Source organism: Colletotrichum navitas, assembly GCF_030913465.1.
Source record: "Colletotrichum navitas strain CBS 125086 chromosome Unknown LY79scaffold_22, whole genome shotgun sequence".
Taxonomy (NCBI): Eukaryota; Fungi; Ascomycota; class Sordariomycetes; order Glomerellales; family Glomerellaceae; genus Colletotrichum; species Colletotrichum navitas.
Genome location: NW_026850568.1, coordinates 450,051 through 476,963, shown reverse-complemented (window position 1 = coordinate 476,963; position 26,913 = coordinate 450,051). Strand labels below are relative to the sequence as shown.

General features: G+C 36.7%; 4 protein-coding genes across 4 annotated transcripts; all 4 read left to right on the top strand.

Moving 5' to 3' along the window:
* Positions 1-13,203: 13,203 nt before the first annotated feature.
* Positions 13,204-15,800, top strand: LY79DRAFT_513210 (Sec23/Sec24 trunk domain-containing protein; the record flags this gene model as incomplete). Its single annotated transcript, XM_060554461.1, has 6 exons — positions 13,204-13,296; positions 13,356-13,486; positions 13,541-13,835; positions 13,891-14,370; positions 14,425-15,522; positions 15,579-15,800. The coding sequence occupies 6 exons, from the start codon at positions 13,204-13,206 to the stop codon at positions 15,798-15,800; spliced, it is 2,319 nt and encodes a 772-aa protein (XP_060415318.1).
* Positions 15,801-16,811: 1,011 nt separating this feature from the next.
* LY79DRAFT_578975 (ribosomal protein L12 variant 1) lies at positions 16,812-17,575 on the top strand (the record flags this gene model as incomplete). The annotated part of the gene is given in 5 exon segments (XM_060559989.1): positions 16,812-16,815; positions 16,889-16,976; positions 16,991-17,111; positions 17,168-17,504; positions 17,562-17,575. The coding sequence occupies 5 exon segments, from the start codon at positions 16,812-16,814 to the stop codon at positions 17,573-17,575; spliced, it is 564 nt and encodes a 187-aa protein (XP_060415317.1).
* Positions 17,576-20,038: 2,463 nt separating this feature from the next.
* Positions 20,039-25,069, top strand: LY79DRAFT_513233 (tetratricopeptide; the record flags this gene model as incomplete). Its single annotated transcript, XM_060554462.1, has 4 exons — positions 20,039-21,708; positions 21,793-23,697; positions 23,772-24,381; positions 24,434-25,069. The coding sequence occupies 4 exons, from the start codon at positions 20,039-20,041 to the stop codon at positions 25,067-25,069; spliced, it is 4,821 nt and encodes a 1,606-aa protein (XP_060415316.1).
* A 1,627-nt stretch (positions 25,070-26,696) lies between these two features.
* On the top strand, positions 26,697-26,913 carry LY79DRAFT_513285 (uncharacterized protein; the record flags this gene model as incomplete). Its single annotated transcript, XM_060554475.1, has 2 exons — positions 26,697-26,808; positions 26,849-26,913. Coding segments are annotated over 2 exons (177 nt in total), but the record flags the coding sequence as incomplete, so codon positions are not given.

The following is a 26,913-nucleotide window of genomic DNA, read 5'->3' as shown; positions in this document are numbered from 1 at the left end:
TTATAGTAAGGTAGTTCTTTTTATAATAAAAGTAAAAACTACTATAGGTAATATTCTTAGTAAAAGTAGTACCCTAGTTAGCACTAGAAGAGGTTACTATTAAATTAGTAGTATTCTTATAGTATATAATAAGTCTTATTTTTTATTCTTTATCTTAGGTAAAAGTATAAATAGTCTTAATAACCTTTGCCTAGGTAAATATTTTATTATTATTAGTATAGTATTTATAAGTATCTAGTAGTTATACCTTAAAGTAGTTAAGTATAAGAATAGCCTAATAGTAGTTAAAGTTTTTACTATAAAGGCTAGTAATATAGCTTTAGAGGTATTAAACCCTTATAAAGGTATTATAAAGGGTTTTATAGTCTTAGGTATTACCTTTACTAAACTTATTAATAAAGGCAGTAATAGTATCTTTAGATACCTTAGGGATAAACTTCTTAAGTGTTTTTATAAGAGTATATAAGTTACTATTATTAACTTATCCTATATTAAAGAGCTTAATAATTATAAGGTTATAAGTGCTAATAATAATACTATAGGTAGTATTATATTTATTTTCTTAATTCTTATACTTGTTAGTGTTAATTACTAGTTAAAAGACTTTATAATTAATATATTTCTTAACTTTAGTAGTATAAAGTAATATATTAACAAGGACTTACTATTATAACTAGTTTAACTCCCCCTTTAGCTTAAGGAAAGACTATATAACTATTTAGTAGTTAACCTTATTAGCTATAATAGTAGTTAATTACTAATGTAAAGAAGGATAATATATATAATATAGATAAAAGTCTCCCCTAGACTATAGGTAGCCTAATAATATATTAAACTTTATATATTTTCTTTATAAGATAAGGGGTATATCTAAATTATTATATAAATTACTACTGTTTATTTAATGTCTAAGTAAAAGAGGATATAGGTAAAGGTAAAAGTAAAGTAAGAGTAATATTTTAAGTTTTATTACTTATTATTATTATAAGGTAATATAACTATAGTAGATAGGTAGTTAACAGTAATATAGGCAGTAACTATAACGTTTTATAGATATTACTATAGACTATTAAAAAAGAAGAAGCAAAGGTAGCTAATTAATTAATTATAAAGAAAATTAATTAGTATTAACCTAGGCCTTATAACCTATAGGAGCAGTAAAGTAAGGTAATACTATTGTATTAGTAATAACTATAATATAAAGCTAACTAGGAGTAGGCTGCCTACAGTAGGCAGAGGCTAGCCAAGAAGGAGGTAGAGGTAGGTTATATAACCTATAAGCTCCTCTACTAACATTAGGAAATATATAAGTTTTATAATAATTATAAGATTTTAAGTTTTTTATCTTTTTTTTTAAAAAATAATATATATAATATAAAGTTAAAGTTAATATATATAGTAATACTAGAATAATAATTATATTCTAGTAAAGTATAGTACTTCTTTATATTAAGACTTATATTCTATATTTACTTTAAATATCTTATAATATAATATTCTAAATATTTATATATTATAATATACTTTATATTACTTATAACTATATTATTATAATATTAACTATTATAGATAAATATTAGAGTTATTAGGTTAACCCTAATAACTTATTACTAGCAAATCCTTAGATATTTAGCTATAGATTCTCTAAGGATTTATAGGCAATAAGTTAGTTATTTAACTAACTAACCTATAATAATTATCCTTCTTTTCTTTATATATAATAGAGAACTATAGTTACCCTTATTATTTATTAATTACTACTAATATATATAGTTAACTATATTAACTTATCCCTTAGTGTTACTAATACTAATTAGTAGTTAACTTTACTGTTAACTATATAGGTTAACTTTACTATTTAAACTATAGATTAGCAAGGACTATAAGAAGAGGTAATTATTACTAGTTAATTATTTATATACCTAGAGTAGGTAAGGACTAAAAAACGCCTTTATAAATACCTTTACTATAATATTGTACTAATTACTTATTATAATAGGTTAATAAATAGATTTATAACTAGTCCCCTTAACTTATAGAAACCCTATTAATTTACGTCTATTATATAAGCTTTATTACCTTTAGAGAAGTACTCTTAACTATAAAAAACCTTTACTTTATATACCTATAGCTAACTAGTAATTATTACTATATCTTATTTATTATAAGCTCTTTAGCTTACTAACTTCTTTTTTTATATATACTTCCTTTTATTAACTAATAGTATTAATAAGTTACTAATATAATAGCTTATTATTTTTTCTTTTTTACTAACTAATAGCGTTAATAAGTAGCTAATATAATAGTCTATTATTTTTCTTTAAGTTATTTACTTATAAAAGTATATTTTTCCTTAGCTATTTATACTACTAGTAGTAATCTTTTAATAAATATATATACCTTCTAGTCTACTAAAAGAAATACCTATATTTAAGAGGTTATTAGGCTAACAGAGGATAATAGTAAATAATACTATACCTATAAGTAAAAGACCTAAGCTAAGATAAGTAAATAAGATAAGCTTATAAATAAGTAAGGCTTATAGGTTACTATACCTTTGCTTATAAAGTAATAAGAAAAAGAGATTTATAGTAAATATAATATACTACCTAATATAGTAAAAGAAATAGTAGTAATAAATAATATTATTACTATACTTTTACTTTTATATAGTATATTTTTTATACTAATAAAAAAAGATTATATTATAAGGTTACTAATTAACCTTATAAAAAGTAATAGTCCTTTATATTTAAACTATTATTATATTTTACCTTAGTAAATCTAAGTATAATAAGTACCTTAGTAATAAATTACTCTACTATACACAAGAAGACCTTACTAACTAGCTTATTAGTAACTTTAAGGCTATTAACCTAAAGGTCTTTATAGGTCTATATAACTTCTTATTAACTATAGAGTATAAGTTAACTATAGTAAATACTTATTAATTACTTAATATATATTTAATACCCTTTAATAAGAGGAAGGCACCTACTAGACTAATAAGATAATTACTATTATTAAGAGATTATTATATAACTTTAAAGAATATCTTAAAGACCTTAACTTTATTAAAGATATTAAGGGCTATAAGATAATTATATATAAAGTAAAAATAGTTAAAGTTACTTATTACTAGTAACTAGTACTAAACCTCTTATAATAACCTAACTTTACCTTACTACTGCCTATATTAACACTAAAACCTTATATAATAGCTAAAATTAATAGCCTATATATAATAACTATATACTACTATAGAAGCTTTATTAACTATAGTAATATTAATAGTAATATTAAGGCTAATACTAAAGTAAATAAGTAACTTATAAAATATACCTAATAACTAGCTATAAAGTATACTAGTAGCTAGTATAAGACTATTAACTTAAAATTACTATTATTCTATAACCTTTATATCTAGGTAAGTATAATATAAGACTACTATAGAGTAGTAATTTAAGTAATACTCTAAGGTAAACTATAAAAGTATTATACTTTTACTTTTTACTAATAGTAAGTAATTTTAATACTCTAATAGTAAAGCTTAAAAATAATTTAAAAGTAATAAGGTACACTTAGCCTATATTACTAAGCTTTACTATATATTATTTAACTTAATTACTATAAAAACTATAGTAAGAATAAGCTTAAGATCTTAAGTACTTATTAAAAAGGTTACTAAGCTAGTTAAGGTAACTACTTATAATAGTTACCTAAGATAAAGATTATTATAATACCTTATTACTTATTACTATAGTATACCTAAGTATACTATAGCCTTCTTTAACCTACTAGCTATATTCTATAGCCTTTATATATAACTATATAATAAAGTAGTAAATACTTTACTTTACTATAAGCTACCTATATAATACCTTATAAATAAATCTACTATAGAAATAAGTAATTTTAGGTTAACTATAAGTATAATAGTAGCTATAATAATTATACTAATCTATAGTAAATATAAGGTTCTTTATAAAGTAACTACTATAATAAAAACTAGTATAGTAATAAATTAACTAAGAAGTACTTTATTTATAGTAAGCCTAGTTATTAGTTAACTAATATACTAAAGAAGAGTAGTAATCTTATTTAACTAGTATAAAAGCACTTACTTTATATAAGCTTTACTAGCTACTTTAACTACTTTCTTTTTAACTATAAAGGTTATAATATAAGTTATCTTTAAGAAGTAATAATATAAAAATAACTTATTAATAATAATAATAACTATATAAATATAGTATTCTTTATATTTACTACTTCTTTATATAACTATTAATTAATAGCCTAACTATATTTCTAAGTTATATAACTAAGTAACTACCTATATACTTACTTATAAAACCTACTAAAGGAGCTATTACCTAGTAAACTATAAAAACTAATAAGATATTTATACTTAATAAGCACTATTTAGTAGTAACTTTTTATAATATTATACTTAACACTAGTGTAGCTAAGAAATTAACTACTAGCTATAAGTAATACTTTACCCTCTAGTACTACTTAATAAAAAGATACTTATAAATATTACTTAAGTAAGTAAAGTAAGTATTTACTTTAGTAGTAGTAATTACTTTAAATCCTTAGGGGTAATTAATATACTTATACTACTTAGTAACTTTTTTTATATAATAACTACTAATACTTTATTTTTTTTACTTAAAGAATATAGACTATTATAGTATAAAATTTAATAACTTTACTAACTAGCTAATCTAAGGTAATAATATTATACTTATTATTTACTAATTTAGCTATCTATAGATACTTTTATAACTACTAGAGAAGAGTATTACTAGGTAATACTTAATAAATAGTAAATTATACTAAATCTACTAGTAATTTAGCTACCTATTTATTTAGTAACTTTATAAGTTACTTAAATATACTAAAGAAAATACCTCCTCTTGTTAATTAAAGCTATTAATAAGTACTACTACTACTACTAATTATACTCTAAAGCCTTTAGTTATTTAAGTTTATATTATATAATAATAATAAGTTTAACTATAAGATCCTTATTAATATAATATATTTAATAGTAATAAACTAGTAATTTATATAGTTAATATAGTAATAGTGTTTAATATAGTAAAATTCTTATAATCTATTACTATAGAGTATATATAGGAAGTACTATAGATATACTAGATTAATATATATCTTAGCCTACCTAATTAGATAATAACTAATATTAGCTTAAATTTTTACTTTAGTAAGTTTAAATATACTACCTATAGGTTATTTATTAAAGTAAAAGAAGTACCTATTAAAGCCTATTATAGTATTAGTAAAGTTAAGTACTATTATACCCTCTTTTACTACACTTATAAGATTATTTATAAAGAAACTAGTACTAAACCTAAAGTTACCTTTTAACTTACTATTAAAATAATTAATAATACTATTAGCCTAGATAGCCTTATCTTAACTTTCTTTATATTTAGTATATACTCCTAAATAACTAATAAGTTATTACTTATTATAACTACTATATAATATACTAAAGCTATTAAGAAAGTAATAAATATAGTACACTAGATCTATATAAAATAATAGCTATATAAAGTACTAACTATATATAATAGCCTAAATTTAACTAATACTATTACTTTACCTCTTTAATTTTTATCTATATATAGTATAAAAAATATAGCTAGTAAGGCCTATTTTACCTTATTACTAATAATAGTACTACTTATACTATTAATTTACTTTATAGCCTATATAACTTTAGGATTACTATAGTAAAACCTTATTATATAGAGGAAGGTTAACTAGACCTCCTTATGCTAAATAAACCTACTAGCTACTCTATATAAGCAGAAGATAGTCCTATATATACTATATAAGCATAAGAAGACCTTATAGAGATACTTAATACTAAAAAAGAAGTATATAATACTATTATTATTAATAATAAACTACTATAATAACACTATAGTTACCTATAAAAGAACCTAATACCTATGTTCTTTATAGAGATATACTTTACTATAACTATAGTGTTCTTAATTATAAAAGAGGAGGTAAACTATATACTTACTATTAAGCTATATAAAAAAGGATTATTACTATACCTAGTAAACCCTTTAAAGAATCTAATAAGGCAAAAGTAAAAGCCTTTATTAACTATAGTGTATTTTATATTATTACTTATAATAAGAAATCTTATAGTAATACTTATATATTTAAATTATATATAGTCTATAAAGTAAAAGGTAAAAATAAGTAGCCTTATAAGAAATTATAGCTTATTATCTAAGGCTATATAGATAATAGTAAAGAAATAATTCTTATATAGTTACCTACTATCTAGTAAATAGCCTAGTAATTAATCTTTACCTTTGCCTTTTTACTACTTTAATATAGATTTCTTCTCTAGTTATATAATATTACTTAGGTATATACCTAATTAGTAATACTACTAAATTATATTATTTTTACTTATCTACCTATATAAATCTACTATTTTTACCTAGTAAATATAATAATAATAGTAACTAAGCTATTATATAGTATTATAAAATAAAAACCTACTAGTAGGTAACTTATAACTACTATTATAAAGAAAATCTTTAGATAAATTTATTAACCTTTAACTTTTACTTATTAATATTATTACTTAATAATAGTAACTTTAGATTAATTAGTATATAAATAGATAATATAATTAGCCTTATAGATAGTAAATTCTTTACTTATAAAGAGAAAAGCTTAAGGAGGCTACTTTTATAGTAAAACCTAAGTAGTTACTTATAGTTAATAACTTTATTACCTTTAATATAGTATATTATCTATTACTACTAATAGTAAGCTTACTTTTTACTAGAAAGGCTAAGGTAAAAAGCTTTAACTTATTAATAAAAATTACCTACTACTTAGCAAGATTATATCTAGTAATACACCTATAGTATATATATTACTTCTATTTATTAACCTAAAGCCTACTTTAACTATTTAATTACTACCTAATACTAATTACCTATAGTAAAAAGATTAAAGCTTTAAACTACTAAATTAAATAATAAATTAATAACTTTAACTATAGCCTATAATTCTTACTAATTAACCTTATAACTACTAAGCTTTTTATATTTATTAATAGCTTATTTATAAATAACTATAACTCTACCTCTTAATTTAGCTTTATTATAGTTCTTATTAATAAATAAATTATTAAGTAACTTACTACTAATAGTAAAAGCTTTAAATTAACTAGTAATATTATCTACTTTAGCTTAATAAAGTACAAGAGAGTTATATATAGTATACTTACCTCTAAGGTCTATAGGATAGTTACTAGTGCTAACGTTACCTATATAATTAGTACTACTCTTATAATAATTACTAACTACCTTAAGCTACTATAAATACTTATAATACTTTACACTAACTTATATTTACTTTATAAGTGCCTTATAAAGCTTAGCACTATAAAGAGAAGTAACTTATAATAAATATTATAGCCTTTTACTAGTTATATAAACGCTATAAGATTTATAAGATATAGTAATTTATAGTAGTAATAACTTAGTAAATAGATTTATAAAGTTATTACTAAATAATATATTAAAGAAGCTAGTTAGTAATAGGTAGTTAAAGATATAAATAAATAAATAGGTTTTTTATATATAATAGACTATATAAGTAAAAATATTAAATACTTTTTAGCTTCTTGTTTTTATTATATTTTTTAGCTATTCTTTTAGATATAAATAATAGAGGATTTCTAGTACTATAGAAAGTTACTAGTGTTATAATATTAACTATTATAGATAAATATTAGAGTTATTAGGTTAACCCTAATAACTTATTACTAATAAATCCTTAGATATTTAGCTATAGATTCTCTAAGGATTTATAGGTAATAAGTTAGCTATTTAACTAACTAACCTACGTTAATTATCTTTCTTTTCTTTATATATAATAGAGAACTATAGTTACCTCTATTATTTATTAATTACTACTAATATATATAGTTAACTATATTAACCTATCCCTTAGTGTTACTAACAAAGGTACTTATAATAATCTTTATTCTTAGGTAGGCTATTATAAGTAGTTACCTTAACTAGCTTAGTAACCTTTTTAATAAGTAACTTAAGGATCTTAAGCTTATTCTTACTATAGTTTTTATAGGTAATTAAGTTAAATAATATATAGTAAAGCTTAGTAATATAGGCTAAGTATACCTTATTACCTTTAAATTATTCTTTAAGCTTTACTATTAGAGTATTAATATTACTTACTTATTAGTAAAAAGTAAAAGTATAATACTTTTATAGTTTACCTTAAAGTATTACTTAAATTACTACTGTATAGTAGTTTTATATTATATTTACCTAGATATAAAAGTTATAAAATAATAGTAATTTTAACTTAATAGTCTTATACTAGCTACTAGTATACTTTATAGCCTAGTTATTAGAGGATATCTTTATAAAGCTACTTATTTACTTTAGTGTTAGCCTTAATATTACTATTAATATTACTATAGTTAATAAAAGCTCTTGTAGTAGTATAGTAGTTATTATATATAGGCTATAGATTTTAGCTATTATATAAGGTTTTAGTGTTAATAAAGGCAGTAGTAAAGTAAAAGTTAAGTTATTATAAGAGGTCTAATAGCTAATTACTAGTAATAAGTATACTTTAGCTAGTTTTTTACTATATAGGATTATATTATAACCTTAAATATTCTTAATAAAGTTAAGGTCTTTAAAGTATAGTTTAAAGTTATATAATAATTTTTTAATAATAGTAATTATCTTATTAGTCTAGTAAGTGTCTTTCTTTTATTAAAGGGTATTAAATATATATTAGGTAATTAATAAGTATTTACTATAGTTAACCTATATACTATAATTAATAAAGAAGTTATATAGGCTTATTAAGACCTTTTAGTTAATTACTTTAAAGTTATTTATAGACTATTTACTAAAATCCTTATAAGTATAGTAAAGTAATTTACTACTAATATAGTTATAATACTTATAACTACTAATATAAAATATAGTAATAGTGTTAAGTATAAAAGCTTATTACTTCTTTATAAAGTTAATTAGTAACTTCTTAATATAGTCTTTTCCTTATTACTATAGAAGAATATACTATATAAGGTTAATAAGTATAGTAAAGATATTATTAATTACTACTACTTATTACTTTATATTAAGTAGTATATTATACTTACTATAAACCTTTTCTTATTACCTTATAAGTAATAAGGTAATAGCTTATAACTTTTACTTACTTATAAACTTATTATACTTACTTATCTTAGCTTAGGTCTTTTACTTATAGGTATAGTATTATTTACTATTACCTTCTATTAGCCTAATAACCTTTTAAATATAGGCGTTTCTTTTAGTAGACTAAAAAGTATATATATTTATTAGAGAGATTACTACTAGTAGTATAGATAGTTAAAAAAATTACACTTTTATAAGTAAATAACTTAAAGAAAAATAATAGGCTATTATATTAGCTACTTATTAATACTATTAGTTAGTAAAAGAAGTATATATATAAGAAAAAGAAGTTAGTAAGCTAAGAAGCTTATAATAAATAAGATATAGTAAATAATTACTAGTTAGCTATAGGTATATAAAGTAAAAGGTTTTTTATAGTTAAGAATACTTCTCTAAAGGTAATAAAGCTTATATAATAGATATAAATTAATAAGGTTTTTACTAGTTAAAGAGACTAGTTATAGATCTATTAATTAACTTATTATAATAGGTAATTAGTATAAACTATTATAGTAAAGGTATTTATAAAGGTGTTTTTTAGTACTTACTTACTCTAGGTATATAAATAATTAACTAGTAATAATTACCTCTTCTTATAGTCCTTACTAATCTATAGTTTAAATAGTAAAGTTAACCTATATAGTTAATAATAAAGTTAACTACTAATTAGTATTAATAATACTAAAGGATAAGTTAATATAGTTAACTATATATATTAGTAGTAATTAATAAATAATAAAGGTAACTATAGTTCTTTATTATATATAAAGAAAAAAAGGATGATTATTATAAGTTAGCTAGTTAAATAACTAACTAATTACCTATAAATCCTTAGAGAATCTATAGCTAAATATCTAAGGATTTACTAACAATAAGTTATTAGGGTTAACCTAATAACTCTAATATTTATCTATAATAGTTAACATTATAACAATATAGTTTTAAGCTAAAAAAAATTAGTATATATAACCTAAATAAGTAATAAAAAAATTACTTATAGTAGTAGTATTAAAGATGTCTTTAGTAAATATATCTTAGGTATATATAGCCTAGTTAAGCACCTAGTAATAACCTAGAAGTAAAGTAAAAATCTAAGTAATAAGTAAGTAAAAAATAAATAGTACTAAGAATATATAAAGAAAAGTTATATAAGGCCTAAGTATAAGTACTTACTATTAGTATAATAAGTATATTATATACTTTAGCTTAAAAAAAAAGTAAGTAAAAAATAAGTAATAATAATAATAAAATATACTACCTTAGTTAAAGTAGTATTTAGTAGCCTTATTAGTATAAAAGTAGTATATATAAAGTATATAAAGTATATTATATACCTTACTATACTTATAGTATATATAGCTTTTTTTCTTAGTAAGCTTTTATATAAATTTTATAATAAATAAAAGTAATAAGTAAGTAGTATAAAGTATACTTTTATACTACCCTTAAAAGTAGTAAGGCTATTTTTTAAGAGACCTTTAAGAGGGCCCTTAGAAGGCTTAAGAGGACCCTTAGGAGGCATTATCTATAAAATAAAATATTAGTGCCTAACTAGTAAATAAGTAAGTAAAATAAGTATATAGTAATAGTTAAGTAAAAGTAAAAGTAAGTAAGTATTTAAAATTTCTATATAAATATTAGTATAAGATTATAAAATAAGTATAAAAAGTACTATAAATATATAACACTTATAAAAAAAATTATAAAATACACGTTTACTTAAATATAATAATAATAAGTTAGTAAGGCTAGTAAGTATAGTAAAAGTATAAAGAAAATAATAAAATTATAATAAAAAAATCTATATAGTTAATTTAAGTTAAAAAAAAATAAAAAAAATAAAAAGAAAATAGTTATAAAAAGTTATTTATATAGGCCTAAGGAGGCCTAATTTAAAAGGAAAGTATATCTAATATAGAAAATTAAAAGAAAAAGAAAAACCTTTTTATATTTACCTAGGTTTAAATAGGAAACTAGAAGAAAAAGAAAAAGCCTTTTATGCCTACCTAGTTTTATATAATAGTAATAGTATATAAGACTAAGTAAAGAAGTTATAGTAACACTATAAAAAAAGAAATTATATAAAGAGAATATATAGTAATATAATAGTATATAAGAGGCTATAGGAGCTTATAGTGTAGTAAGGTAGTAAAGAGAATAGTACTAAGGCTAGCCTAGTCTAAAGAGGCTTCTAGGACAGAAGCCTAGAGGAAGAGAGCACTATATTAAGGATAGGCTAAGCGTAGGTTAAGTATTATATAACACTAAATAAGTAAGGTATATAATATAAGTATATAAGGTATATAAGGGGGTTATATACTTAAAGGGCGTATAAAAGTAAAGTAAGTGTATATACACTAGGAATACTTAGGGAAAAAAAAAGAAAAGAAAAAAAAGAGTAGCTTTTAGCTTTAGTAATACTATATACTTATCTTTACACTTATAGTATATTTACTTATTACCTTAGTTACTTACTATTATTTAATAGGTTAACCTAATAACTTTAATATTTATCTATAATAGTTAATATTATAATAAACTTACTATTATTAAGGTAAAGAATTATTAACTTTATATAGAGATAAAGATACTTAGTAAGTACTAAAAGCCTAAAAAGACCTAACTATATCTTAAAAGATTACTTAATATAGCTAAAGTAAAGGTATTATAAAAAAAAAGTTATTAAAGCTAAAAGTAAAGAAATATCCTAAAAAGAAGGTTATATAGAGAGTAATAAATTACTTATATAATAATATAGTAGTTATAAAAAGACTAAATATAATACATAAACCTATAAGGTAGTTTAAGATAATAATAATAAATAAGGTAATATGCTTTTTTAATTAATTTTATATAATCTAGTTAAATTAACTTATTAAAATAATAAAAAGGTAAGTAAATATATATTACTTACTATAATATATAACTTACTGTATATATATATCTTACTATATATATATATTAATAGTTAGTATTATAATAGTATTAGTTATACTAAAAGATAACTTAATATAGTTAAATATATATAAGAGTAGTAATTAATAAATTATTAAAGTAACTATAGTATTTATTATATATAAAGAAAAGAAAAATAACTATTATAGATTACTTAGTTAAATAACTTACTTTTTACTATAACTCTTTAGTATATCTATAGCTAATTATTTAAGAACTTACTAGTAATAAGTTATTAAAGTTAATTTAATAACTTTAATATTTATCTATAATTATTAATATTATAATAAATACTATAACAGTCTATAGTAAAGTAAAGTATTTAAACCTTACTTTAGCCTTAGTCTTTCTAGGTTAATAAGCCTAGATAATATAGTGTAGTCTACTTAGCCTTTTAATAAGTCCTAGTGTTAAAATTAGAATTTCAAATAGCTATTAATTAGATAAATTAATCAGTTTAAAAAATTTTTAAACTCTAATAATAGTCATAGTTATTGTTATTCTTCATTAGTTAGGTTATATTCAATAGCAGTGGTAGATTTAAGATTTAGGTATACACTATTACGGAGTTGAGTGTGTTGTGTGGCCCTACTCTAACGCTCGGGTACGTCTACAACCTCAAGAGGGACCGCCTTGTAAGTGTACGTCAGTACAAGTATCCTTCCCTAGCCTGCCATTCTAATCCTTCCTATTCTGACAGGTCTCCACTTTAGCTGATTCCTGCCACATTGCTCTCAAGCCACTAGTTTTGGTCTAACCCTATCCCTCTTGTCGAACGTAGCAACTCGAAGCTATTGTATCGTGTCCTGCACATAGCTGACCGATTCTCAACGCCCAACCACTCTCACGCGTAGCCAGCCAGAGGATTAAACAGACGACTTCCTTGTGGCTTTCGCTCTCAATACACAATTAAACCAGTCACTAATCCGTCAAACACCCAACCCTCCGCGGTCGGCTATTGCATCCCGCCCAAGTAATAATGGACTACGAAGCTCTCAAAGAGCAGTGGAGCGAGGTCGAGGACCGTGATGGTGTTCGTCTCAGTTGGAACGTTTTCCCCAGCTCTCGCATGGTATGTTGCACTTGTCACATCTTCGACTCGGCCCCAATCACTGACAGTTGCGTCTGTAGGAAGCGTCACGCCTTGTCGTTCCTATCGGTGCTCTCTATACTCCTCTCAAAGAAAAACCCGACACGCCTCTTCTCCAGTTCGAGCCCGTCACTTGCAAGCAACCCTGCCGCTCGGTTCTCAATCCTTTCTGGTGAGGAAGTACACCTCCCACCATGTTGAGTCATACTAACCCCTAGTTTTATAGCTCAGTAGACGTACGCGCTCGTCTATGGATTTGCCCATTCTGCCTCTCGAGGAACCCCCTCCCGCCTCATTACAAAGACATTACGGCCAATGCCATCCCCCCTGAGCTGCATCCCTCCAACACCACAATAGAATATCGTTTATCACGCCCGGCACCAAGTCCTCCCATTTTTCTCTATGTAGTGGATACCTGCCAGGAGCAGGATAGCTTGGCTGCGCTCAAGGAGTCGCTAGTCATGAGCCTAAGTCTTCTCCCCGAAAATGCGCTTGTCGGGTTGATCACATATGGGACAATGGTATTTGAAATTGTGCAAGTCGTTAAGCTGTGATGACAACTGCTGACCTGGGCAGGCCCAAGTCCACGAGATTGGTTATACCGAGTGTGCCAAGTCATACGTTTTCCGTGGTAACAAGGACTACTCTGCGAAGCAGGTCCAGGAAATGCTAGGCTTACTATCTCCAGCCATGCGCCCTGGCGTGCCTCAGCAACAAGCCGGAAGACCAATGCCAGCTGGTCCTGCGTCACGATTCTTGCTGCCCGTTCAGCAGGCCGAATTTCAACTGACAAAGGCGCTTGAACAACTTCAAAAGGATCCCTGGCCCGTTGCCAGCGACCGCAGGAGCCTGCGATGCTCTGGCGTAGCTCTCAGTGTGGCCGTGGGACTACTCGAGTCCTCTTACCAGCATGCTGGTGGCCGCATCATGCTGTTTGCTGGCGGCCCGGCGACTGAAGGACCGGGCATGGTCGTTGGTCCTGAGCTACGAGAGCCCATTCGATCACATCACGATATTGATCGTGACAACATCAAGTACTACAAGAAGGCCCTTAAGGTGTGTAAATCAGCATAGATCTCTCCAAAATGTCAAACTAACGCAACCTTCCAGTTCTATGACAACCTAGCCAAGAGAACTGCACACAATGGGCACATCATCGACATTTTTGCTGGCTGTCTCGACCAAGTTGGTCTCCTTGAGATGAAGGGGCTCTGCAATTCAACTGGCGGTCATATGATCCTGACGGATAGCTTCACCTCGTCTATGTTCAGACAATCCTTCATCCGCGTGTTCGAAAAAGACGGCGACGACAACCTGCTCATGGGATTTAACGCCACGCTCGAGGTGCTGACGACCAAAGAACTCAAGGTCACGGGCTTGATTGGTCATGCCATTTCGCTCAACAAGAAGTCCACATCGGTAGGAGAAACGGAGTGTGGAATAGGCAATACGTGTTCTTGGAAAATGTGCGGTATCGACCCAAACGCCAGCTACGGTGTATACTTTGAGATTGCAAGCCAGGGTGGTCCTTCGCAGCATCAGCAGACACCTCAGAAGGGCATGATCCAGTTTCTCACATACTACCAGCACTCTTCTGGCCAGTTCCATTTGAGAGTAACAACAATTGCCAGAAATCTTAGTGGACCAGCTGGCGACCCGGCGATCGCACAGTCCTTCGACCAGGAGGCTGCCGCAGTTCTCATGTCCCGCATCGCTGTTTTCAAGGCTGAGGTAGACGACGGACCTGATGTTCTGCGGTGGGTTGACAGAATGCTCATCAGACTTTGCTCCCGTTTTGCGGACTACCGCAAGGATGACCCGTCATCATTCAGATTGGAGAAGAATTTCACCCTATATCCGCAGTTCATGTTCCACCTGAGGCGAAGTCAGTTCCTTCAGGTCTTCAACAACTCCCCCGACGAGACGGCCTTCTACCGCCATGTTCTCAACCACGAGGATGTGAGCAATTCGCTCATCATGATCCAGCCCACGCTAGATTCATACACCTTCGACCAGGAGGGTGGCCAGCCCGTTCTTCTGGACTCAACCTCGATTCAGCCTACTCACATCCTTCTTCTTGACACATTCTTTCACATACTTATTTTCCACGGAGAGACCGTGGCGGATTGGAGAAAGGCAGGTTACCAGGATCAGGAGGGCTATGAGAATTTTGCCTCATTGCTTGAGCAACCCAAAGAGGATGCCAGAGTACGTACCCGGAGTGGGATATTTTTGAAGATGCCTAGTTGACTAACATTACGTAGGATCTTATCACTGACAGATTCCCGCTTCCGCGGTTCATTGTGTGTGATGCGGGAGGATCACAAGCCCGATTCTTACTTTCAAAACTCAACCCCTCGACAACGCACACTACTGGTGCATATGGCGGCGTGGGCGCGCAGAATGCGCAGACTATCTTCACTGACGATGTCTCTCTGCAGACCTTCATGGACCATCTCATGAAGTATGACCAGTTCGCTTCCTAACTTTGCTAAGATTGATTGGCTAACAGTGACGTCCAGACTTGCCGTCAGTGGCACTAACTAAGCAGATGACTTGTAATCACGCCGAGCCTGAGGCGAGTCGAGAACGAGTAGGGCACGAGACAGAAGGTTTTTGTCACGTCTATATATCGCTTATCAAAGGTGCAGTAGAGACCTGCCTGGCGTTGTCTAGCTGTAGTTCATTCGACTTAGCCCAGGCGTATTAACTCCAAAGTCTTGTTGTTACATACTGCTGGGGGTGGAGAGGGGGGACTCTGCATCGAGCCAGACCGTTGCCTGTCGACCTTTGCGGTCTCTTCTGTGATGGCGGTTTCTATATACACTACTCGATGCAATAAGAAAGGGTCTTTGTGTTGGTATGGGAGCAGCAAAACTATAATGACGTGTGAGTAGTTGTCATTGAACACAACCGATTTGACCACTAGGTGAGTATTAGCGTCATCTATGACCATCCACGATGGCGTGACATTTTGTTGATAGAAGAAGCACGGAAGGGTGGAATTGCAATTTAATAAATTCTACTGGATATGCCCTGTCGGTACTTATGTATCTACCCCGCCCCCACCAACGCAACTGCTCATAAAACACAGACGTGCCTCTCAATAGGTGGCTGAACTTCATGCTGCTTGCGGGACAGTGCGGGTCAATGCTATATATACCCGGTTGGCCATGTGGCTTGTGCTTGTGTCAGTGGCTTGTCAGAACAAAAATTGGAAAAACCCAAGATCAAAAGAAAATAATGAAGGTACACGTGACTTGGGGGACACTTGGACCACTCTCCCTTCCCTGCAGAAAGCTCAGTGATTGGTCAAACTCTCGTTAAACCCGTCAAAGCCACTGGAGGTGTGGCTCAGGTCTTTTATTCCCAATTTGCACCTGCCCTACGGCGCACAATCTGGATTATCTCGATTTTTCCCCCGTCCTCTTCTAGAGTCCAATTCTTCCTTCGATCACCAACTTTCTTACCAGACCCCAGATTCGAGAGCAGCCACAATGCGTATGTGCCTCCTTTGTCGCCGGTCAGCCTGTTACTTTGTTTGCAAGATGCTAACGTTGGATTCTGCTTGTAGCTCCTAAATTCGATCCCAATGAGGTCAAGGTCATGTTCGTCCAACCCGCACTCTGCCGTCCAGTCAAGGAAGAAAAGTTGCTAACCTAGTATATGAATGCAGTCACCTCCTCGCCACTGGAGGTGAGGTCGGTGCCTCTTCCGCTCTGGCCCCTAAGATCGGTCCTCTCGGTCTGTCTCCCAAGAAAGTTGGTGAAGATATCGCCAAAGCCACTGGTGACTGGGTAGGATGCGAACCTTTCAGTGTGAGCACCTTTCGGCAAGAACAACACTAACAGAGATCGTTTCACAGAAGGGCCTCCGTGTGACGGTCAAGCTCACCATTCAGAACCGCCAAGCCGCTGTCTCCGTCGTCCCTACCGCCTCTTCCCTTATCATTCGTGCCTTGAAGGAGCCTCCTCGTGACCGGAAGAAGGAGAAGAACATTAAGCACAACAAGTCTGTGCCTCTTGACGAGATCATTGAGATTGCGAGAACCATGCGCCACAAGTCCTTCTCCAAGTCGCTGGAGGGTACTGTCAAGGAGATTTTGGGAACAGCCTACAGTGTTGGATGCCAAGTCGATGGCAAGACCCCTAAGGCAATTACCGAGGCCATCGAGGCCGGTGAGATTGACAGTAAGTCCCCTGTATCCATGGCAGTGCTGAATTATCCAACTGACATGAGTTGCACAGTCCCCGAGGAGTAAAGAAGGTCAATGGCTAGATGGACACTCTCGCATGACTTCTGGAGTTTAGGAATGGTTCTGCATTAAGGGGACTACCGAAAAGGGATAACCTTGGGCAAAGAAAAAATAAGACTTGCCAAATGACCAAATCAAATGACCAACAGATACTTGCCGCCTCCGTCTTTGGCGACCCTCAAAATGAGTGATGCGATGGCCGTGACGAATAGGCCCTACTCTTCCGTGGGTACCTTTCCATTTGATTATAGAGTATTGAGCGTGATTATACATGCTGCCCAGCATTAATCGTGGCTTTTCGCCCACGAACTTGGGCTTGGGCTCACAAGTGTATTTACTACCATCGAAGGAACCCTTGTCTCAACAACTTTCAATTGTTTGCTAGGGCCCGAAACCAACTTCTTGAAATTTGCCGTCCTTTGATGTTTTGCTTTTGTACTGTAATGTCGATGACACTAGCAAGTCATGCTAAGAGTAGATAATACCGTCCACCTGCGATGGCCTCAAGGATAGTACAAAACGAATTTTGGTTTATTTCGGAGGCACATGGACTTGGTTGGCCATGGGTTGTAATCCATCCACCTTCTAGGAAACAATGGACGCGGCCATAAATCTGAGACATAGCCAACGTACTCCGTACGTCCACATGAATGCATATCTACACTATACCTGATCTATCCTGCCATGTGTTCATAGATAAAGCAAACCAAGAGGTATGGAACTGCTGGAGAACAGACGCCTCTAGACCCAGACTAGAACAGACAACACGGAAGCGGTGATATATGTAGAAAAAGACAGGGTAGTACACGCAAGTCGAGGCAGCATAGCCAAACCCACGCCTGGAACGACTGCCTCAATGATTCCATACATTTCGTCCTGTCATCCAGCACCAGGCAAGTGTATATCTTGAAGAGCAATCAATGTTCGATATCCAAAGTACACAGAGGAGTCGGGGCTAGGCGTTAAGCAGAAGAACTAGACATCGGATTGGTATTAAAAAGTGATCCAGGGGGCATGCATCCCTACCATTTCATTACTATCTAGGCAGCGAGGCAGAGAGGAAAGGCTTCAAATGGTGCTGAGCAGAGTAAATCGGCGAAGAAACGAAGCCAAGACGGTCGCTTACTGTACCTTATGCGTACTTATAGACAACCAAACTGGGAGGCCCACCCCTGTGCGCATACAGAGTAGGTACGATGTAGTACATCGTAGGTATACTACTTACCTAGGTAGTGGATACCATATCCACTAAGTACATTCGGCCCTGCTTCGGTACCGTGTACTACCTACTTACTAGGTAGGTAGGTAGGCATGCATGTTTCGCTCTCATAGACTTTCCTTAGACTACCACACTGTCCACCGAAGAGACAGACCTCATCCATACTGATAACGGCATTCAACCCGCGGCTACCATACCAGACCTAGCGCTGCAGATGCAGGCTTGTGTGCTGACCTTTGCGTACGCCGTACAGGCATGCAATTTAAGGACAACCATCCCTGACAAATCCAGGACGCTGGGGTACGTACCGTAGGTGGTACACATCCACGTCACTTCAGGTCGGAGACCAAACGCAGGCAAGCTGATAGGTACACTACAACGGCAGGCAGACAGACAAGTGGAAAAGACAGGGAGAGCGCCCTTGGCAGGTTCTCGAGCGCAGATCGAGATGAATCGAACAAGTTAATGGGCATTTGGCCTGGCACAAGAGTGTGCTCTCCTTAGCCAAGGCCACCCTAAGAAGTTGCGCTGCCAAAAATCACTACCTCGGGCTACCTCAGGCCATAGCAAACCGGACTGGATCACTTCCCTCCTTGCCTAAAGTGACAGCCACCCCCATGCCCACGCCCACAGCTACCTCCTCCATCTTTACCGCCATCGTACGACTGCCGCTACAGTACTTTGGCAGTGACACTAGTCGCATAGTTTCATCGTTTCGCACTTCACCTTTCTTTTGCAAACGTCCATCCGTTGACAGAGGACCTCACGCTATTCTCGTAACCTCCAGTCGCGCCACTACCGCCGCCGTTGTCTACCCTCATCCTAGGTACGGACTTACTCTTGCCACTTCCCGTTCCGACCGAAGACCCGACCGAAGACGTCCCCGTCGTAATTGCGCCGAATCGAGGACGAACCTCCATTACATCCTTCGCCCTATTCCCTACCTCGCGTTTTGCGCCTCGAAGCTAAAGGGGAGGTGCAACTTCAAGCACAACAAGGCCATATTGGCCGGTGGCACTGGTGTCGGGCATTGGCATCAATTGCCCTCACCACAAGGCAGCCCAGATGCCATGCCCGTCAGCGGGCCAGTAAGCCATGCTTTAGCCAGCAAGCAATGACAACCGGTTCTCGGATCACTGTATCCAGTCTATTCTTCGCCTTGCTCCCACTTCGTGGACTCTACTCCTTCATCTGTCTAACCGCCGCATGCCATCTCGGAGCGCTTTCTCTTTCTCTTTACAGTATAACTCATGTTGCCGCAAGTACATATGCACCATATGGTGCAACAACCGCCAAACTTCGATGCTCTTCCAACTCAGCAACAGCAGCGGCAGCAGCAGCAGCCGCAGAGCCATCTACAACACCAGCAGAACCAGTACCACCTCTCTCAACCCAACGCCTATTCTTATGATCAGCATCTACGCCGCTTGCCGGCCGACCCTACAAACCCCCAGTACTGCAACGGCAAAACTCCAAGATCCATCCCGATCCATACTTCACACCCAAACCAATCTTTCCAGCGTCGAGCTGCCACCGTCGCTGGGCAGTCTCATTTCTCCGATGGTCCCGAGCATCAATTACGACGCAAGACACCGAACGGTACCGTCGACGCGGGCTATGATGGCTCTCTCACACACTTCGCCTCGGGGCCACCACCCCTAAAGCAAATGATACTGCCCGCCGCGCCAACAGCCTACAGCGCGAACCGCCTTTACCCCACCACAGACCCGAACCGCCTTCCTAGATTGACACATGTAACTCAGATCCGCAGTGCTAAGAATGCCTTGCGCGATCGGGTGGGCGATGGCTTCAACGTGCCGCCTCCAGCCCAACAACAATGGTCACTTGGACAGGATATGGCACACCAGTCATTGCCTACCGGCAAGCTTTCCGAACCTCGCCTCATCCCGGGCTCTTCATTGCATGACTTCAGTACACCAGAAATGTCCGCGTTCCTCGGCTCTGCTTCTCAGCTTCGCCCAAGGCCTGGGATGTTCACTGCCGGATCCTACTTCCCGGGGGCCCTTCCTGCGGATGATGCCGGTGCCATCACTCCTGGACTTCTGCAGTCAGCAAACCCTTGGTTCTCGACGTACCAGCACCCGCAGGGGCAGAGCTTTGTGGGTCCCCCGGTGCATCATACGCCGTCGCCATCACCGTCGATGTACGACTGCCGCTTCTCTAATATGCATAATCAAATGCTAGGACCATTGGCTAACCTCACCCTGCCGCATCCTCACACCCACTTTTCGAACTACGGTTCGGGCTTCCTGCAGCCGGCCCAGTTCAATTTGGAGGCTCTAACCCTAGAAACGCCCCAAGCTATCAGTGCAAATGGTACAATGAACCAGCCAAACCCATTGGGAGGGTTTAGAGAAAAGGTGCTCGCTCAAGCACATCGGAGCTATGTCGATCTGCTTGCATATCTTCATCACGGGCGGAAAACTCAGCAACTCAGGCCTGGTTCAGCCTTGAGCACTACGTCGAGAATGGTGGTATATCCCAAACCACCTAAACAGCCAATCGTTACTTTAGCCCCAAACCTGTTCTTCCCTGGAGATGCCACTATGATAGCCAACGCCAACCTGACAAGTAACCAGGGCAACATGCTGGTTGGATCTTCAGGGAGCAAACCTCCACTCACGTCTCAATCATTCGGCTGGGACGGCGGTATGGCGGAGTTCAGGAGTGGGTCCTTTCCTGTCGCGAGCTCAGGTGGCTCACTATTTCCAAATCAGCTTTCGAGGGGCTCACCTCTCGCAAATGCCAAGAGCTCTTTGGAAATTCTAAGCCATCTCTGTGAGCAGAGTGACTGGAAGTGGATTGACGGCGTACTACTCGGAGGCTGTTTGCACTATGGCTTAGAGCATTTTGAGGAGGCTTTAGAATGGTTTGGCCGTATTACTTCACTAGAGCCCAGGTATGTCACCCCCGGTCCGGTAACTACGGCTCGATCATGAAGTTATGCCACTAAATGAGCCTTGTTTGCTGACTTGTTGCATAGCCACGTAGAAGCTATTTCTAACATGGCGGCTACTCTTTACTGTCTCAACAGACAAGATGAGGCCGAAAGGTGCTGGCTCAAGGCAATCAAGACTCGACCGCAATATCTCGAGGCTGTGGAGCATTTAGTCGGTCTCCTTTACAAGAAGAAGAGCCTCGACGCCGTGGATGTCATTGGCTTCGTACAAAAAGCCTTGAGACTGCCGGTGGATTCAATGGAGCATACTGCATCCAGGTCCTCTAATACTCCAGCAGATGTATTAGGCAAGCCGGCATTGATCTCTTTGCACGAAAACCAGTCTCAACCTGGATTTGGCTCGAGTGGTTATGCCATTCCTGGCACTGAGAATGGCCGCATCCTCGCCCTTGTTCATGCCAAAGGAACAATGCTATACAGCCAGAAGGACATTGCGGGAGCGTGCGAGGCTTTTGAAGAAGCAGTGTTGATAAGCACCGGCAGGCGAATGACCTCAGTCCACAGACTTGTGCGGCAGATTCAACAGGTCCTTGCTCCAAATAGCGGTATTCAGGGTATTACTGACACGGTAAGCTCATCTCGTCCTTTGCTGTTGCCTCCTGAAAAAGCGAGGCGCACCGCAAAATTGGTCTTCTCCAACAACGGCGACCTCCCGGGCCTGAAATTTGTCCCCGAGGGTGGCCCTAAACGAGCGGCCATTCAAACCACGAGCAATTCGTTACTGTCGCTTGCCAAGATATTTCAGGATGCCATGTCGTCGGGGTCCCCAGCAACGGGCCTTGCTAGGAAGTCAACCGGAGTTGGCGATATCCTGGCTCTTTACTATCTATCATTGTCCTTGCAAGAGAGCCCCTCTACTGCCAACAATGTGGGCATCCTGCTCGCAAGCGTCCAACAAACCGCAACGGCCACCTCTCCCGGGACACTGTCGTCTCTGCCCAACATCCCCGGTATCCCGCCCGGCAGTGGACTTGCTCTGGCTCTCGCATACTACAACTATGGCCTCACCCTGGATCCCAAGCATGTTCACCTGCACACTAATCTTGGCAGTCTTCTCAAGGATATTGGACAACTCGACCTCGCGATTCAAATGTACGAACAGGCCGTTCAGTGCGACGGCAACTTCGACATTGCTTTGACGAATCTCGCCAATGCTGTAAAGGATCGCGGACGCATCAGCGATGCCATTGCATACTACAAACGGGCTGTTCGCTCCAATCCGGACTTCGCCGAGGCGGTTTGTGGGCTTTCCACAGCTCTAAATTCAGTGTGCGACTGGAGGGGCCGTGGCGGCGCCTTGTTGCAGGGTGGTCTGTACGATCGTTGGCATGTCGATGATGATGGCATGATCTTTGATGCCACGAAGCAGGATCAAGGGTCCGGTCTCACGAAGAAGGTTATTGACATTGTGTCTCGCCAACTTGCTGATGCTTCGGCCTGGGGACTAGGAGTTCTGCAAGAGAGTGACCTTGCGGCTTTGGTCCCGCTGCTTTCTAGAGCCTCAGGTCAGCCGGCAAGCACAGGCATAGACTTTGACCTCAAGTTGCGAAGCTGGTCTAAGAGACCCTGGGAAGGCTCGCGGCTGGTAAGGCTGATGGAGCGGGCTACGCGCGCACTAATGCGGCAGTGGTACTGTGATAAGTATGTTCAAGGACTGGAGACGGCATCTGAATACAAACGACCTCAGCTACCAGCCAATCTCACGTTGCCATCCGCCCCGACGGTTCTGCCTTTTCACACCTTCACTTGTCCTCTGACGGCCAGGGACATCCGTATGATATCTCAGCGCAACGCCTTTAGGATCTCTTGTTCAACACTCCGCTCCCCATGGCTACCCAGCACGGTCTATCCGCCTCCGCCTCCACCATCGCCTCATCTAAACATTGGCTACGTATCCTCGGATTTTAACAACCACCCCTTAGCCCACCTGTAAGATATATTTCTCTGCTCATGTGTTGACACCTGCGCGAAGCTCCATATACTGATATATTAAATCTGTGCAGAATGCAATCTGTTTTCGGGTTTCATGACACAACTCGAGTCAAGGCATTTTGTTACGCTACAACAGCGAGTGACAAGTCAATCCACCGCTTGCAGATCGAGCGGGAGGCACCGGTGTTCCGAGATGCAAGTAATTGGACTTCCGATAAGTTGGTTGAACAGATTGTGGAAGACAACATTCATATCCTTGTCAATCTCAACGGCTATACCAGAGGCGCTCGCAACGAAATCTTTGCTGCAAGGCCGGCTCCAATTCAGATGTCGTTCATGGGCTTTGCCGGAACGCTGGGCGCCGAATGGTGTGACTATCTACTTGCGGACACCACTGCCATCCCGCCCGAAACCTTACGGCCTTGGCGTGGCAACCTCACCGTCGGCGATGTCTTTGAGGACAAGACTGAAGAAGGCGATGGCGATTGGATGTATTCGGAGAACATCATTTACTGTCGAGACACGTTCTTCTGCTGCGACCACGCGCAGTCTAGCGACCCTGACGAACACAAGGTGTCGTGGGAAGACGAGCAGCGGCGGCGTTGGAAGATGCGCAAGGAATTGTTTCCCGACTTGCCCGATGATAGTATCATCATGGGAAACTTTAACCAGCTATACAAGGTTTGTCTTATCTCTGTTTCCCCGCCAGTGGCATGCCTGACGTAAAAGAAAGATTGACCCTACAACATTCCGTACATGGCTGCGCATCCTCTCGAAGGTGGACAATGCTATTCTATGGCTTCTGCGGTTCCCCGAACTTGGAGAGACAAATCTTAGGAGGACCGCGGAAGCCTGGGCAGGACTAGAGGTTGCCAAACGAATCGTCTTCACCGACGTAGCGCCCAAGAACCAGCATATATCCCGAGCGCGCGTCTGCGACCTGTTTCTCGACACTCCCGAGTGTAACGCGCATACTACGGCTGCAGATGTTCTGTGGTCCAGCACGCCACTTCTGACATTACCGCGGTACCCGTACAAGATGTGTTCGCGTATGGCAGCTTCAATATTGCGGGGCGCATTGCCATATGGCCCCAAAGGTGTTGAGGCAGCAGAAGACCTCATCGCTGGCAGTGAAGATGAGTATGAAGAGTTCGCTGTCCGACTGGCAAAGGGCCTCTCGTATCGCATCAGTCACGGCGGCTACGGTGAGGGCCAGGGCCGCCTGGCAACTTTGCGCAAATTGCTTTGGGACAGCAAGTGGTCATGCGCTCTCTTCAACACAAGACGGTGGGTGGCTGACCTTGAGCGTGCTTATGATGAGGCATGGCGACGCTGGGTGACAGGTGAAGATGGAGACATCTACCTGTAGAAGCCCCAAAACTTTACCACGACCATGGACATGGCGATGCTGACGAAATTTTCTCAATAATGTAACGAAGAGTTCGCGCCCAGCGATTCTATTTATCATAGGGGTATGGACTCGTTTGAGGAGGAGTCGCTGTGCGTATCATTATGTCCCCTTCGGCTCTGGCTCAGGATTCCGATCAACGCGGAGTCATTATGGCGGCAGACGGTGGAGTTTTGTCTTCTCAGTTGACTTGAATACTGGCTAGTCTCCAGACATTGGCGATGAGAGTTTAAATGAAGCAAGTCACAGTTGGCATAGACGTCTAGTTACGGAGGGTTACAATTGTTCGGTTGATACCGCTTTTTTGTCTTTATTCAAAGAAAACCTACGGGCAGTCCCCATTCATTTCAGTCGGGGACTTGGCGTTTGAAGGGAAGCCCAGAGCGGGCTATGATGTATATAAACAATACCCGGTGCCTCTTTCCTCGCTGATGCGAGACGTGAGGCCCTTGCGATCCATTTGTTTGATTTGATTCTACTTGCTACGGCTAAGTAAGCATGGACAGGCCTGCCCCTGTTTTATTTCTGGTATTTTTGGCACCGACTGGCCATTCCTTCACTTTGGAAAAATCTTCATGCGATCTTGTAACACTGACGGTGGTATCCAAACAAGCAACTAGTCCATCAATGGTGCACTATATGTACACAGAAAAGAACAGATCGCGAAAGCATGGGCGCCTGGGAAAATGACCGTTGGTGGTGGTGGTGATCACAGCGCTTTAGGATGGACTATTGTTACAAATGTCAATCCCCGCTAGATGGAAAATGAAGACAATAACAGCCTGTTTGAGCCGGGGCCATGAGCGAGGGCAAACATGCACTTGTCGTGACGGCCGGCCGCGGATAAATAGCAGCAGCCAGGTAGTGGAAGAAAGACCATCCACCATTGCCGACTGACATGAACCACGGATAATCAGTTCGGGATTGAATGTTCTCGCAAGTACGCCAATAACAAACGCACAACGGCCTTGATTTCTCCCTCGGCATGGCTCATTGGCGTTCTGTCAACGACCCCACCCCCTTCCTCACACCCTCACATCTCTACCCTGCCCACCAAAAAGTGTCCCAGCAGGCTCCAGCCAAATATTGACCGTGCCAGTCTGGGATTCGTTGACTCGTTCCCATCTACTATAAGAAAGGAAGCAGAGACAAATAAGATAAGAAAAAAGAAAAAAGAGGGGGGTTCCCTGGCGTGAATTAACAGTACATATGGTCGGTTCCAAGGAACGACTCTATCCCAAGACCGCGGCGCTCCGTATTGGAAATCTGACTGCCAGCACCGGGAACCCCCCCTGCGAAAAGATACAAACGTCGACTTGGGATAATGGCAAGGGAGACACCATGAGATAGGTGGGTTGACGAAGAAGAAATAGGGAGACGGGCAGAAGCACCTTACGTTCTTCCGGAGTCAGACAAAAGAGGGAGACAGGACGATGAAAGCAATAACACCACAATTGTATCCAGGCGGAGCGATGAAAACGGCTCCGTAGATGTTCCTTGGGTAAATCAGGGCACAGAGCCATGCTAGGAGGATACAAAATTCTGGTTGCCCATGCTGACCGATAAACTGACCATCAGCATGCCATGAGCTGCTAATAAGACAGAAACAACACCAACTAGAGAAGTTATCATGAACGACGACGGCATACAACATGGAAAATCCAACGTCCCTGCCACTGGCTTCTCAAGCAGCTGGAACGGTGGCTTGCAAAGCCAAAGAAGCAACCAGCAGTCGTCCAGTAGGAAGCGATGCCGTTGTGTACTGGAATTATGGTGGCATGGCAGCAGACAAGTGCGAGACATGA